Genomic DNA, 12006 nt, shown 5'->3' with positions numbered 1-12006 from the left:
GAATAGATCGGGAATTATGAATGAAGCCGGAATGGTTCGGTTTTACGAAGTATTCGTGACGTATTTATGACGTCAGCGGAAGCGAAAAGCAGCGGTAAATTTTAAACGTTTGAACGTATTTAATTTGCAAATCTTTTATTAACATAAATATATTTACATACGTAAAACGTTTCAGTACGATCTTCAGTTTTTGAATATCCATGTAAATAACAATTTACCATCTTTCTATCAATTCACTCGTTACAAATCATAAAATTGATAATTAATTTTTTTATCGACACACTCGATCATATCAACGAAATTGATGTGCGTTACAAACCAGGTGTCACTAGTAGAATTGGTTCAGTTTTATGACGCGATCCGTTGCACCCCCCCATCACTGAATTTTCGCTTCACGTTGACTCGAGTAGTCTTCTTCCCCCTCTCCTTCCCTCCTCCTTCCGTCGACCGGGCACCGGGGTGACCGGGGTTCACGCGAGTGCGCGCACGGAATTCACGGAATTGTGATCGATCGTTCGTAACCATCGTCGAGTGTCGTCGCAATCTCACAAAAATAACGACGTCTTCTCGCGTTGGTTCTTTTCGTCTTTCTTCTCCCATCGGGAAGCCGGCAATCCTGCCTAAATCTCTCAAGATGGTGAAAATGGAGCACGATGTAAGTACCTTTGTCACGCAGAAAATTGCTCCGATATCTTTACCTCGTGATACTTTGATTATACTACTAATTTAAGGATAAAGTACTTTTAAGGATCTGTCTACTTCTGACCAAATTTAAGATTATTGTTATATTGTTAATTTTGCGGAAAATTTCACTTCTGATATGATAAGCGAGTGTGTACGTATATACATACGTACGTATGTATTTGCGAACCGGCGTCCAGTAATGCCATCGATATTTATGCGATGATGGCGGAAGGCAAAGAACGTTATACGATTACGAAGTAAATTGATCAAAATTACAATTTGCTTTAATTTCCTTTTTTTCATCCGAATCATTAGTCGAAAAATTATCATTATTTAGATATATAATAACGAAGCAAACGTCATATTGAAAATTTTTCTGTTACGAAGGCTCGTTTTCACAATCTCGTTTTAAAATATTTCCCGGTTTTTATATATTCAAGATGATAGAAAAAATAAATATGTGTATTGCGAATCAAATAGTTTCCAGACTTCAACATTATTTCTTGCGTATGATTGAGGTTTTTAACGTTTTAATTCCGTCGTTTAATATTTCAGGATGGTAAAAATGAGCCGGAACACGTGAGAAAGTTGTTCATCGGAGGCTTGGATTATAGAACGACAGATGACTCGCTTAAAAAACATTTCGAGCAATGGGGAGAAATCGTAGATGTTGTCGTTATGAAGGATCCTAAGACAAAGCGATCCAGAGGCTTTGGTTTCATTACTTATTCTCGTGCTCATATGGTGGATGATGCTCAGAATGCTAGGTAAAACGGTTCGATTATTCGTCATACTTATTAATCTTCGCATTTAGAAAGAAAGTTGTGATTTATTTTTGAAAGAGGAATTTGTATGCAGTAATACGATGTGTGGAATTAATAATTAAAAAATTTGTATTTGTTGAAAAAGTGTCATATTTATTTTGGATTTTTACACTTGGCAATATCTCCTTTATAGACCTCACAGGGTAGACGGCAGAGTAGTGGAGCCCAAGAGGGCAGTACCCAGACAAGAGATTGGCCGACCAGAAGCTGGAGCTACCGTGAAGAAACTCTTCGTGGGCGGCTTGAAGGATGACCACGAAGAGGAGGATCTTAGACAATATTTTCAGAGTTATGGTAGCATAAACTCCATTAGCATAGTCACGGACAAAGAAACCGGTAAGAAGCGGGGTTTTGGTTTCGTCGAGTTCGATGACTATGATCCCGTCGACAAGATTTGTCTCCAACGTAACCATCAGATTCGTGGCAAGCACGTCGACGTTAAAAAGGTAAGAGGATTGTTTTTTTAAAAGATACTTTTAAGCTAACAATATAATATAGTGTATATGATGCAAGAAAAAGTTTTTCTTTTTTTCCTAGTATTTTCCTACATGTTTTTACAAATTCTATTAATGTATCTCATTTTTGTATAGTATTTTTGGTTTAAATTACATTAAACTTTTGTTTCTAGAAAATTGTTTAATAAGAAGATTTGCTTTTTTTGTAAATCAGACTACTAGCCAAACATATTTTGTATTTTTATTAATACGATTATTCTTATTGCAGGCTTTAAGCAGAGCTGAAATGGCATCCGCATCCGGGGGTGGCGGTGGTAGCGGAGGCGGTAGCCGTGGCAGCCAAGGAGTTGGCAGAGGACCGCGCGGTAGCAATCAAGGTGGTGGTAGCTGGGGAGGACGTGGTAGCGGCGGTGGTGGCGGCGGTGGCGATTGGAATAACGGCGGTAATCAAGGCGGATACGGCGGTGGAGGTAATCAAGGTTGGGGAGGTAATGGACCATGGGAGAATCAGAATCAAGGTAAAGGTTCGCAAACAGACAAACTTCTCTTTTTTTCCTAGCATTTTATAATATCCGATTCGCATTATATTTTATATTTTTAACAAAGAGATAAGAAAAAGAATCACATATTATTTTCCGCACAAAGATAATATGAAGTCATTCTTATTATAATAAACTATGATGTGAATAACATTAAAAAATATATATTAATGTAAATATGATGTTTATTGATGTAAATATGATACAGGAGGAGGAGGATGGAACCAGGGCGGACAAGGTGGTTATAATAGCGGTGGTAATTGGAGCAATGACAATTTCGGCGGTGGTTATCAACAGGGGTACAGCGGTGGTCCTGTACGCAACAACTTCAATTCGGGCGGTAGATCGGCGCCTTATGGCGCCAATTCGGGGCCTAGCGGTCGACAATCTGGCGACTCGAGATGGTTACCGCCTTTTGGTGGACAAGGTTGCTCTTCACTTTCAAAAATCAACAACAGTAGTGTATTTTGTTTATTCTTTCTGGTCTTTATTTTCCTGCTATTGCACTTTTTTTAAAATTGTGACAAGAACTTTATCGAGAGATACAAATGCTGCATTAACCCTCAATAATTTCAATTAATCATTGATCATTAAGAATATAATAACATAGTGGCATGTATCTTTCTATTTTTTTCTGTCGTTCTCAATATTGTTTAACAATAATTTACATAGAGGATGAACTATATTTCCAACATCTTTCCGATTAATCATCAATCGTTGAAATTTAAAGCATCACATTATTTATTATACATTCTAAATTTCATATTATTATTTATATTATATATTCTAAATTGTGTGATTTCCAAATGAAATGTGTCATTTTATGTGACTGTCAATCGTATCATTGATCAATTTGTAGCCATCTTATTTATGTTTTATGATATTGCAGGACCCATGGGTGGCGGAAATTCCGGCGGTGGCGGCGGTGGATATGGAAATCAAGGTGGCTACGGCAGTAATTCCCTTGGAAACATGGGTGGTGGCGGTGGTGGAGGAGGCAGTGGAAGAAGATATTAAAAAACGCAGAGAGCATGTCGCTAACAACCTCTCTCGCTGGTAAGCACAATACATAATTATAGTACATTATCGATTCGTTATTTCTATATCGCTTATTTTTATCGCGAGATTCTGTCAGGTAATTTCTCGCGAATTATCTTCAGTTTATTTGATCTTAAATAATACAGGGAGAAATATCTTCTTAATTTCTAAATTAGAGAAATATCACACAATTACGATTCATACAACGCAATTAATAATTAACTTTGATATATGTGAATTAGTTTCTCATTTTTTGAAGCATTTATACATTAATATTGATTAATTTATTAATCATTCAAGTCTTTTCGCGCGCATGCGTTCTTATTATTTAAAATATAATTCAAAGATCCTTTTTATATAATACATTATATATATATGTATATATATATATATATATATATGTATATATATATATATATAAATTTATATAATCATATCTACTGAGAGATTCTTCTTCGAAAAATTATCTTATTGCCATGATATATTTTATGGTTTGTGTGCAAACGATGGAATTAGAGCGCAGAGTTATATCTAACGATTGTTGCATCCTCATGTTTATCGCATTATTCTATCTGACATAGCACTAGAATTAATCTGGCTATTTAGTAGCAAACAATTCGATAGTGTTCTTTTTTTCTTTCTTTTTACAGTCGATACATTTTCGAAAGTTTAGAAGCGTAGAATAGACGAGAAGCTTAGATGGAGATAACACAAATTTGTTTCTATATATATTTCTACTTCTCATATCAATATCTTATAATATTTTATCCACTGAGTTTTAAAGAATAGTGTTTATTTTACTTAAGATATTTGTGCATATATAAAATAAGTAGGTTAATGATAAATTATTTCACTCTATTATAAAACGCGCGACAAAAGTGAGAGATTTCTTTTGAGGAATTTACTTAGTCTTCGCAATTATCAAACTTGTGTGTATTAGGACCTCCGAGGGTCTACAGGGTCAAGGATTTAAGAATCTCGGAATACGGGGCTTTGAGCATTCGAGAATCTTAGGAAAGGAATTATACTTTCTCAATCTTTATAGAGAGAATTTTACTATAGATTATGTGGGTTAGATGCAATATTTTAAATTTTAATACAACACTTGAAACGTCGAACATTATATAATTTGTTTCCTTGGAATTTAATATTCTACGATGTTTCAACATAATAGAAACAAATTTAAGTCTGAAAATCCAGAATAATTAGAAATTTTTTAATTCAAGATTCTGGAAATATAGAAGAGATTTTAAAAACTAGAGTATTCTCAAATCTTAAAATTTGAATTAATCAAATATTTTATTTAAAGTTTTAAGAAATTGTGATTTAAAATTATACACTGATTTGAATTATACAAGTTTTAAGTTTTAAGTTAAATATCTTTTCAATTTGAATAGATGAGTTAGTTTTCCAGCAAATTACATAGATGATACAGCATACACAACACTCGATATGGAGTGTTTTAAATGATACAATATCATATTGTTGGAATAGAAGCCCAAGTGCAAGCATATGAAATAAAATCTAGTATTTTCCAACCTTTTAAAAAATTTTAATATTTAACACATGATAATTATATTTATTTACCTTTTTATTTTATTCAAACATGATTAGCTATCAATATTATAATAATACTTATTGTAAATATATTTGAGAAGTGATTTTAATTTCACAAATGTAGATTATTATAATATTATTACTAAGAGTCACATACATAATTTTATTTAATTTTTGATTATTACAATATGATCAATTACATATCTTTTTAGAATTTATTTATTAATCTATTTTTTTTATTATATTGCAAAAAATATAATGTACAAATATATTCGAAATGAGCAATTCCAACAACTGTAATATTGATTATATTAATAATAAACATAGAAAATAATCTATTGTATAATGCATTCTAGCAATACAGTCAGAAATTAATTTAATTGTTCCAACAAGTATCTTACATATAAAATAATGTAATATTACATGTGATTGCTGGAAAATTATCAGTATCATTTCCCAAGTATTGGAGACTTTAAAAGTTTGAATGTCCATACATTTAAAATTTTACAAAATTTAGATACTTAAAATTTTAATTAAAAATTCGCAAAGTTATGTATATATATATTTATTTATTTATTAACTTATTTATATTTATATTTATATCTATATTTATATAAAGTTTAAAGATTCTATAAATTGGAATGTCTGAGGAAATAGGAGAATGAGAGAGAGAAATAGAGAAAGGTAGAAATTGAAGGATTTATAAATTCTCTATTTAGGAATCTAAAAATATGACCAGAAATTTTTAAATTCCAAATTTTATATAGAAAAATCTGAAAAATTTTCGAGATATAAGGTTCGAAGAAAGTAGAATTTTTAAAAGATATTCGAGTAATCTTATTAAATTAACATAAAACGAAGAAAGGTAGGATACGAGAGATCTATAAATCTCGTAGAATTCCTGGAATCTAAAATAGATGTTTTCACAAAAATCCGAATATCTTATAAAAAAGATTCAAAGATTCGATAAATTCTTTGCTCGCGACCCGACCGCGGTCCTTTGCACAGATTAGGAAACTTGACTAACGGATTTCTTGACTTTTAAACCTCAGGTGAAGCTACTACTCCTACTACTACTTGTCTTCTAGTCGCCAGTACTTCTGTACTGTTTAGTATCGGAGGCAGGCAGGCAGGCAGGCAGGCAGGCTATCAGGCTAGAGAGACAAGACAACGAACAGGCAGAAACTCAGAAACTGTCAGGCAGGCAGGACAATCAGGATACAGGACAAAAATAAAGAGACAAAGAGAAAGAGAATCATCAGTTAGCTTACAGTGAGAGAGGCTTACATGCCTATCCTTTTTTAATCTTGCGTCCGATTTTTCCCCCCTTCTCCATTCATTGTAAACATTCTCACTATCCCCCTCGAATATACACGCGTGTCCTTTACAAAGACATGAATTCGTAAAGATCGATCGGACAGGAAAAAAAACTCGTATTTATATACATATATAGAAGGTAATTCATACTAAAAGAAGAGAGAGAGAACGAGGGAGAAAGAGCGCGTATACACATAGCGACAGAAATGGTAACAGAAGACAATGTATACCTCAGCGTTTATTTGTGTAGGAATTAGGACTAATTAATAGGAAATATATAATTGAACTTAATCATTTTACGAAACTGTATAATTGTTTAAGCTTAAAGTCGACGAAATAAAAGTGTAGAAACCTTTTCTTTATCATGTTTTAATTTTGTGACGTGAGGCCAGTAGGTTGTAAGCTCAGATTAAAAGACTACAAGAGGAACATACATATACATACATACATACATACATACATACATACATACATACATACATACACATTGGGGTCTAGAACAGACTGGTATTTGCCATCCAAAATATCTTTTTCGTGCAACTTCGAAGTTTCATTGTTTAATTTTATGAAATTTTTTAAAACATAGGAAAAATGCATGTATATATGTATATGTATGTATGTATATATATATATATATATATATATATATATATATATATATATATATATACACACACATATACATATATATGTATACATGCATGTACCATTATTATGCATTGTAGTACATTGAAATTTTTCACGCTATCAAAACTTTCTCTTCTAAGTTGCATAATAAAAATATTCAAGGTGATAACGGCAGATTAGGATTATCATAGGCAAAATTTATATCTTATATGTTTTGAAGAGACAGAAAGAACTTGTAGATGTATATTAAACTAAAAAAAACGAAGAAAAAGAAATAAATAGCTGTATTGTCGAATTTGTAGCCAGTGAAAGAAAAAAAAATGTCACCGATATCTCGGAGCGCGTCAATATTTAAATGTATATGCATTATTAAATCCTTTGTGTATATAGAATGAAAAATCAATCCCAGTTTTCTACAGTTCTTTTCGTTTCACGTGGAATTTCACGACTCGATTCGCGAGCTTTTTTCCAAACCTGTTACATTATTTCCTTATCACAGATATATGTCGTAAATGATGGGCACTCTGTAAATATTTCGAATGTAACATTGTAACATGTGAAAGTTTCGAACCAGTATCTTAAATTATTTATTTAGAAAAAATATTAATAATTAATAACTTTTAGAAAAGAACTTGAAGATCTTAAAAATATCAAGATTTTTGAAAATGAAGTTATCTTTCGAGACTTCTTTTATTCTTTTTAGAAATTAAGTTTTTAAAAATTTTCTAATTTAACATAATATAATAATTTAAATATTTGTAGCATTGCTTGAAAAATTAAATAAGAAAAAATTTGATTACTATCATCATAGAATAGTAGATAGAAAAACGCGTAAAACATTGAAACTCTGTTTTAGATATAAAGATTTGCACATTCAAAGATCTCATCTTTCAATCAGCCTTTCGCCCTTAGATCTATAGTGATGTCAAAGATACTAGAGTAGTTAGTCTAGTGCAGTTTGAATTCGAATTTTAATGAAGATTAGCAGCTTAAATGCCAGGAAGAAGCTAGAAAGCAGGCAGGTAGCAGAGAGAGAGAGAGAGAGAGAGAGAAAATAAGAGAAAGAGAGAAAGGATTCTCAGGCTGGAACAGGACTAGTGTTCGCGAGCTAGGCTTCTCGCTCTAGCCTCTATTATACGAATCACAGGTAGGAATGTTAAGATCTCATTTGCTTAGACATACATATAATACGTACAAATATAAATATATATATGTATATGTATATATATATAATATATAAATAAATAAATATATATATATATATATATATATTTATATGTATATGTATATAATATATAGTGTTTCGAAATTCAAGGGTAATAAGATGCAGCATGAAAATATGTGAAAAGTAAAATGTATGCCATTTTTTAATCCAAGAAGTAATTTTTTTTTTTAATATAAAGATTTTAAGTTTGATCAGATATAATCGCTGGTTTAAAGAGTCTATGATGATATGCGGCATAATCTTATATTTAGCATTAATGATCGTAAAGTGTTCGGCAACTAATACCACTATACATGCGATTTATGGACAGATGACTTTATAAGCATGACTGATTATGAATCGATGCGCCGGTCGTATGGCAGTTGAAGTGTTAATTAATGCTCATAATCAACCAATTTTAAATTCTTAAAAAAATTATTTTTTTTGAATGAAAAAATGGTGTACATTTTTATTATTTAATTTTCTCGTGTTGCACTTTTACTATCCTCGAATTTCGAGATATGCTGTGTGTGTGTGTGTATATATATATATATATATATATATATATATATATATATATATATATATATATACATATATGTATATATAGGGTGCTAAATGGTAAAAATTGTGTGCATGATATATTACAATGTTGTTTTACAGTGTCCTTCAGGCGACCCCACATTATATCTGGTATGCTATATACCAGAGAGAGAGAAAGTTATTTATAGCGAACTCGCGAAAGAGTAAATTGAAAAGAATCGGTAGAAATTTGATTTCTTTTTAATAAATCAAACATTGATTTTTCTCGTTATATTTAAAGTTAGGAATTTTTTCTCTAAAATTTTATATTTCTTTCCTTATATTTTATAATATTCTTCTCTTAAGAAGTATTAGAGAAATTATAAAGTGTTGTAATTTAGCTAAATATTTAGTATAGAATAAAGAAGAAAAGGTTTAAATAATATAAAATTATATAGTTATTAAAAAATTTTTGCATATTTTTAACGTATTTTTTTATTTTTACGTTAAAATAGAATTTGTTTCTATTTATATCAATAGCTTCTATACAAGTTATATATACGTGTATGTATATAGGATTTACTTTTAAACGTTTCATCTCGTTTATTTTTAACCGATTAATTTTTACGAATAACTCAAACAAATCAATTTTATTTTCTAAAGAGGGCAACGCAATTCATGACGCTTCATCCCTTTCGACAGGGTAGCCCCTTCAAAGGTCTTAAATGGTAATAGGGATAATGCAAATAATACATGATTTTGAAACTCTTTTGATTCTCTTTATAAGCATGTTTCTTTTTTTATAGCGTGTGTGTTTGAATGAATATATTTTTTATTCATATATCCTCCTCGAAAATCAGCTTTAATATTTTTCGCAAAAATTAATCGGTTAAAAATAAACAAGATGCAAAAAATAAATACGTTGTATACATACACAGAGTCGAGAAGTTAGTTTATAAAAATATCTCTATTCTGATATATATAATTTATTATCGTTATACAAACAATATATTACTGCATTATTACGGCGTTACAAATAATACATTACTTCTCAATATTTCATGTCTGCGTGCGTGTAATATTGATAACATATTAGACTTCTTATTGTCATCTATTTTGAATAATGACTTATAATAGCTTTATATAGCTGTAGTTAATACTAAAATTTAACTTGTACAGAGTACAGAGTATTTCGTTAAATGTTTCCGCGTTAAATTTGTAATACAATTTAAAAAAAGAATGTACCTGAGATATCTTGTAACTTTAAAAATAGTATTCAAAATATTATCATCATGTAATTCGATATAATACGCGAAATGCTCTGTAAATTTCTACCGATTCCATTTGATTCATCTTTCTTTCGCAGAGAAAAAGAAAGGGAAGGGAGATTAGATTGCAGGAGGCACATTTACGTTTTGTATCGCTGTTGCATCGTTGCTATTCGTTTTATTATATATTTTCTCTTCTTTTTTTCATTTCTTTTTCATGCTAATGTTCACGTACGCACAAAGGAAGTCTTTCTATAAAAAAATATCGCATATAGAAGCAGGACTTTTCGAAAAACACGACATGCTTTTCTCTTTTTATATATGTCGCGTTTCAAGAGAATTAGGATTTCGTAGTTAAATATACATTATAGCTTTTGAAGGATCTTAGGCACACCGAGTACACTGAACTTCAATTACGCTAGCTACTCACACAAGTCCAAAAATATTTAATACGACATATATTCAAGGCTATTGCGATTTAGCAAGAAAAGTAATTATAATTCAAAGCAATCACATTTTTTCACTTTTATGCAATTTCTAAATTCTAATGTAATAGGCTAATTTATGAACCAGATTCGTTTTTAATATATTGTTACTATATATTTGAAAACAAAATTGAAAAACACACATATATATGTATATATATAAATTATATTTTATAAAAAAATAATTTGTTAAAAGAATGAACTTTTAAACAAACAAAAGAATCAAATTCTCAGGAATTTATAATTTGGATCCTTAATAATTTTCCCTTTTTCTGACTTTTATGTCCACTGTTAAATTTTTTAAAAATTATGCACCCCTTTTTCTGAGATTCTTGATATTAAATCTGATATTCAAGATTTTAGGACAGTGTCGATATTCCAAACTTTGCGATTTGAAATTCCTAAGAGAATAATTGATTGAAACTGATGACTACTATGATCCTTTCGTGCCCGAGGTCCTTCTAAAAAACTCGAAACTGCCTAAGGATTTGAGAATACGATAAAAAAATTCACTTAAAAAAATCAACGCTCTTGACTGTCATCTTAAGCGTTAATTTAGAAGGAAACGATTTAATCGAATTTAACGAATTAGCGAGATCTAGAGTACGCACAAGAGGGATGATAATAAAAAATGATAAAGTGTTGCAAATTTGGTTCAATTGAGTTCTCGGGGATAGGCAGGGTGTGTTTGTTATCGAGACTTTCTTTTACTTTTCACTGTATATTAATTGTTGTCTTTCGTTTTCATTAATTTCTGGTTTACCATTCGGGCTGGTACTAGAAGAGAGCGACGTATCTCCGCCACCGTCCTTCTGAGGTCATCAACTGAGGTAAGTTTAAGTTACAATCCGTCCCCACGTCTAATGATCAAAGATTTTGAATCGCTTCAGTTATTATTCGAGAGCAGGTATTTTTTTCATAAAATCTTGAAAATTCAAGCTTCCAAAAATCCGAGTATAATAAAGAAATAAATATTTTCTCCCTAAAAAATGAAAGCGATGTATTAATAAAGAATAAATATCAAAATTCTTAAAATCTTAAAATAGAATTTATGTTTTTAAAAATTTTCAGTTCTAGAAATATTAATCTTGAACTTATACTCGTAGAAAAATAATTTTTGAAATTATGAAACATTTTTTGGAGGTTCAAACTTGAACGATTTAAAGACTTTTTCGGATTAGATATGGAATCTGGTTTTCTTAAGATCTAAATATTTTTACATTCACAGCTATGAAATATTAAATACTTGAAAAGTTTTTGACAAAGCAAAGATTTTAAAGATCCTAATAATTGAAAATTTCTTAGGATCTTAAGATCTTGTGCAATGTATTTAGGATATATTTAATAAACTTTTTTCTAGTCTTCTACAGAGTTGCAATTTCATTTTCCTTCACAAACTCTTCAAGTACGTATCATTCTAAAAAATTATTTGAATCAATTATGATATATTACTTTGTCTGCGACAGAGTTTAGTGAAATATATGGA

General features: G+C 30.5%; 1 protein-coding gene across 5 annotated transcripts; it reads left to right on the top strand.

Moving 5' to 3' along the window:
• The first annotated feature begins 436 nt into the window (after positions 1-436).
• Positions 437-11885, top strand: Hrb87f (Heterogeneous nuclear ribonucleoprotein at 87F). Of its 5 annotated transcripts, none has more exons than XM_083093199.1 (7): positions 437-655; positions 1240-1451; positions 1642-1954; positions 2232-2487; positions 2711-2959; positions 3392-3558; positions 11305-11885. In XM_083093199.1, exons 1-6 carry the CDS (start codon positions 635-637, stop codon positions 3517-3519), a joined length of 1179 nt encoding a protein of 392 aa, XP_082949325.1. In that variant the 5' UTR covers positions 437-634; the 3' UTR covers positions 3520-3558; positions 11305-11885. The 5 variants fall into 5 exon arrangements, with proteins under 5 accessions (XP_082949325.1, XP_082949324.1, XP_082949323.1 ...); XM_083093198.1 differs by having other exon boundaries at positions 11302-11885; XM_083093197.1 differs by lacking the exon at positions 11305-11885 and adding an exon at positions 6150-6772 and having other exon boundaries at positions 438-655.
• The last annotated feature ends 121 nt before the right edge of the window (positions 11886-12006 follow it).

This window comes from Camponotus vicinus, unplaced genomic scaffold (genome assembly GCF_025532165.1).
Source record: "Camponotus vicinus isolate PSW18456_S1 unplaced genomic scaffold, iyCamVici1.0 SCAF_3, whole genome shotgun sequence".
Classification (NCBI taxonomy): Eukaryota; Metazoa; Arthropoda; class Insecta; order Hymenoptera; family Formicidae; genus Camponotus; species Camponotus vicinus.
The sequence above is the reverse complement of the archived record's forward strand: the minus strand, read 5'-3'. Positions and strand labels throughout refer to the sequence as shown.